Source organism: Tupaia chinensis, unplaced genomic scaffold (genome assembly GCF_000334495.1).
Source record: "Tupaia chinensis unplaced genomic scaffold, TupChi_1.0 Scaffold000367_1, whole genome shotgun sequence".
Classification (NCBI taxonomy): domain Eukaryota; kingdom Metazoa; phylum Chordata; class Mammalia; order Scandentia; family Tupaiidae; genus Tupaia; species Tupaia belangeri.
In genome coordinates, this window is record NW_006159864.1 from 414,670 (window position 1) to 419,749 (window position 5,080).

The following is a 5,080-nucleotide window of genomic DNA, read 5'->3' on the forward strand; positions in this document are numbered from 1 at the left end:
TATATATTAAACCTACTATATTCACAAGTCCTTCTGAATCTTGGCTCATTTTCCTAGACAATACTTGAATTCATCTACGTAAGTATCACAGCATTCATTATGAATTCAAAAAAGATCATATCACTGTCCTGTGTAGAAGACTTCAGGGGTTCCTCCACTACATACAGGAATTCCTAGGCAGGGGGTACAAGGCTCTGAGTGACTTGTGTTCTGCAGACTCATGTTGCCTCTTCTATCTTTGAACTTCATACTCTGGGATAATGAAGCACTAGCAATTCTCTGAATCATTGTACTACATCTTGCTTTGAACATGTTATATATTATCTTCTCTCCTTTCATTGTTCTCCCTCTTCCTTTTTTCTTTAGGAACTCTCATTAATTCTTTAAAACTCTTGCTGTGACTACCTACATAAAGTTTATACATATATAGATAGATAATTTTATATCTAAATAAATAGATATAAACATTGCATAGATATATTGTACTATGTTCAGAAAATTATTCAAGGTAATATAAAGATATTTTTCAAATGTATAAGGTTTTTTTTATGTTTGGCTTTACAATAAAATTAATTTTCAAAAATTTACTGCCACAATGAATAAACAAGTTTCTTACATGTTGACAAAAAGGAGTTACACATGTGGGAACCAGCACGTGACAAAAAGGAGTTACACATGTAATGACTGCTAGCATGCAACAACAAAGATTTTTATGTATGCTTAAGGCTCTGCTTACCGGAACCCCCATCTGCTTTATCCGGGTTCCTGGGTCCTAGAGAAGGTGTTGTTGGAAAGAGAGCAGATGTATTCCAAGACTGACTCCTTATGTTTGCCTTAGATGCAACATTGTTATAACTGAAATTACCGAAACGCAGATGATATTTTACCTGGAAAGAACAACAGAAAATGAACATTTCTAACCAGTAGATGTTAAAAAGAAACCATCAGCAGTGAGAGGAATCAAAACACAAATTTAAAAATTGTGTTTTGAGGACACAGTGGGCAATTCATGATTCTAAATGATGAGAAACAATATCACTGTCACAGGGGTCAGCAACAAAACTTATATACGGTCATCACAGTCAAAATTTGAAATTGACTAAACTTAAAAATGTACTCTTTCATCTTTTTTGGCATTTTGCTTCTGAATTTCAGTCACACAACAGTGGTACCTTGGTTGTCATTATAAATGTACTTTGCTAGAGCCACACCAGCCTGCCTAGTGAGTGAAACATCAAAAGGGCTATTAGCATGGCAGTCATATGATAGAATAAAGAGCTCCACATTTCATTACACCTCAGGAAAAGATGAACTTGTAACTATCCACAAAGAACATCTTTGTGAAAACCCCAAAACTTTAATATAGACCTGAGTCACCTGTGTGTTCTATAAACTGAATAAAAAATGCATTAAAAGAGTAATAGAGGTCCAGCCTAGTGACACAGTTGGAAGCAAACTGACATGCTAGGTACATGGTACTTGCCCAAGACCTTGATGAGATGAAGGACTGGAGAAAAGGGATTATGGAATGATGAGATCTGACCTTTTAAAGTGCCCCCCCTTCATGTGCTCTCTTTCATAAATACAAGAAATTTAAAAAATTTAAAAAACAGACAAGGTAAGGGACTCGGTCTCACTTCGATCACACTGTCCCTAGCACTGTAAGTCAGCACAGCACCACGTGAAGAGAGATGGCTAGATCTCATGGTTTCAACTGTAGGAAAGAGAACAAGAGGTTTTCAGATTCCCTGGCAATCTAAAAGGCTTCTTAAACTGCCCACTCCAGTCTCACCTCACAAAGACAGTAAGGTAAAATGGCATAGCTAGAACACCTGGGGCAGAAAGAAACAAAGCAAGGAGGAGACATAGACACCCACACTCAGATTTTGGTGTAGCTCTGTGTACCTGACAGCAGAGGTACAGCACAGCCCATGTGCAAAGCCAAGCTAGTCACCCCCAGAAGTGGCAGCCAGTTTTATCTGACTTGAAACCCTAGATTACCAGCTTCCAGGCCCAGCCTCAAACTCTCCACTGGCCTATAGCTACAGTGTTTTGTTCTTGTGTCCTTGTCTCATTTGAGTATTACAATAATGTCATCCTCATAAAACATGTTTGGAAGTATTCCAGGGAAGGAAAGAGATGCTCACCAAAGTGAATATCAGCAAAGTGGAGGGCCTAAATCTGCCATACCTGGTAAGTGAATGAAAGCTATCTCAGCCTCAAAGCCTACCCAAAGGCCCTTGCCTAGGTAGGGAGGCAAACCTCAATTAGACATTTATACTAAGCATAGCAGCTCATTCAACTTAGCAGCTCCACCTAAAAACAAATATTATTAAAATGTCCATACTACCCAAAGATCTATAGATTCAGTACAATGCCTATTAAAATGACAATGGCATTCTTTGCAAAAATAGAAAATACAATCCTAAAATTCATGTGGAACTACAATAGATACCAAATAACCGTAGCAAGCTTAAGCAAAAAGAACAAAGCTGGAGGCGTCATCACATAATCTGACTACAAAGATATAAACATATAACTAAAGATAGAAAGATATAACTAAAACAGCAGGTACTGACATAAAAACAGATACACAGACCAGTGGAACAGAGTACAAAGATCAGAAATAAGTCTACACATGCTCAACAACGGTACCAAGAAAGCATAATGAGGAAGGGACAGTCTATTCAATAAATGGTGCTAGGAAAATTGGATGTCCACATGCAATAGAATAAAATTAGACCCTTACTTCAGAGGAAATTAAAAAATCAACTCAAAATGGATAGGAGACAATGTGTAACAGAAACTATAAAAATACTATAAGAAAATACAGGGGGAAATGCTTCATGACATTGCTCTGGGCAGGAACTTTTAGACCAAGACCTCGAAAGCACAGGCAACAAAAACAAAAACATAAGTCAAACTAAATGTCATACATATTCACAATGGAATATTATTCAGCCTTAAAATGGAAAATTCTGTCACTTGCAACAGTATCAATAGTATTAGAGAAAGTTATTCTGAAATAAGCCAGGCACAGAAAGATAAATACTATATGTTCTCACTTACATATAGAAAATACAACAACGAGTTCATAGGAGCTGAGAATAGTATAGTGATTACCAGAGGCAGGGTAATAGGGACCGTGAGGAAACAATAAAGCTTCATACAGAAGAAATAAGGATTTGTTTGTTTAGGTTAATTATACTGTGTGGTGAATGTAGTTCCTAACTGCACGCAGTACATTTCAAAACTGCTAATAGTACGCTTCAAATGTTCTCACTAGAAAAAAAAATAGTATTTGAGGTGATTAATATGCTAATTAGCCTGATTTAAGTATTTCACACTGTTTTCATAAAACATAACATCACCCCATACCCCATAAATACACACAACTATAATTTCTCAATGAACAATTGAAAATACAAAGAAAAAATTTCTTTCTCATTATATCAGACAATTATGGTATAGCAAAAATATTTCCTTCTTCAAAAAGTAAGTATCACATATGGGGAAAAAAACAGAAGTAATAAGAGTAGTGGTGATGACATTTAAATGTGGACTATTGCATATTTTAAGTACTGAATGAAGAGATAATTACATATCTTAAGCATTGAATAAACTTTTGGGTAAGTCATCGTGGACTTGAGTAGTTTAACCAAGAGTTACTACCAAAGACCGGAACAGAGAAATCAGTAAGGCCAGAAGGAGCAAGTACATATACTAAGTCTAGGTAAATACCAATATTTACATATCTGGTCACTTAAGACGAAGTTTTAAGTAGCTACAGTATACTTAAATATTAATCCACAAACCTTGACCTCAAGGCCAAGATCTGTGCTATGGGAGCACAGAAGACAAAGTAAACCTTAACATGGGTAATCACAAGCTAGCAGGCGGCATGGAGGTTAAAGTACTAGATTCCCACATGGCAACTGTGGTACAAGTCCTGGACCTGGTGGCTTGAAAATCATGCTGGGCACATGTGAGTGTGCACCCAAAATCTCGAGAGGAGAATGAAGAAGGAGAAGAGACTTGCAGTGCAGTCATCCCTTTTGGGAAATTGTTTCTTATTTTCCTTCTCTCTGTCTCCCTCTGATGAGCGTATGTCCCCTATGGCAAAATAAACAAGAAAGAATTAATTAGATTTTCCCAAAGAAAAAAGAAGAGAGAGTATTGAAAGGAAAGAGGATAACATAATCAAAGGCAGAAAAGCAAGAGATGACACAATGATTTAGGGAACTGCTAGTAGCTCATTATTGCTAGAAGATGAAAGAAGGGGGAAAATGAGTCTGGAGAGGTATGCAGAAAGCAAATCACTCAGGGCCTTGAACCTCATGTCCAAGATTCTCTATATATAATGAGGAATCCCTGAAGTCTTCTACACAGGATAGTGATATGTGTGTGTTTGTTTGTTTGCATTTGTAATGAATCACATGGTACCTATGTAAATAGATAAGTCTTGTCTAGGAAAATGAGTTAAGCTACAGAAGAACTGATGGTCGTTACAGGTATATGAAGAGGGAAAACTGATAAAAAAATTTGTTTAGCAAATTGCAGATAAAGAGAACAGGCATGTAGGCAAATAATCTGCGGGGAGAAAACTATCAGGATTCCATCTGAATTATTAAACAGAGTGAATCACAATAGAAATTAAGCTAATAACAGCACCGAAGTTAGTTGAGATTTGAGGCAGAGGTTTATTTGTACCAATGAACCTATGTCAGCATTAACATATACTTTTTTTTTTTTTGAGAGGTCTTTGCTATAGGGCACGTGCACTCGCCAGACAGACAGACAGAGACAGAGAGACAGAAAGCAGGAAATCACCCCCTGGGTGATTGGCCACGCCGCAATCCCTTCTCCTCCATTCTCCTCTCAGGATCTTGGGCACGCACACACACGCGCCCGACGTGAGTTTAAGCCACCGGGTCCGGGACTCGAACTGCGGTCAACTACGTGGGAGTCCAGCGACATAGCCATTACGCTAACTGCTGGTCCCAACATATACTTCTGAGACAGTAATTAAAGTAGGAAAGACTGAAGAGGGGATAAAACATAAAGAAAGAATAGGAAAGAG

General features: G+C 37.5%; 1 protein-coding gene across 1 annotated transcript in view; it reads right to left on the minus strand.

Annotated features, from left to right (window-relative positions):
- The window catches only part of LOC102468483 (ATP-binding cassette sub-family A member 3-like), a 130,737-nt gene that overhangs the window by 114,154 nt on the left and 11,503 nt on the right, over positions 1–5,080 (minus strand). The window contains exon 5 of the mRNA XM_006153268.1: positions 737–887. Within this exon, the coding sequence (XP_006153330.1) occupies positions 737–887 (151 nt within the window). The remainder of the gene's footprint in view (positions 1–736; positions 888–5,080) is intronic.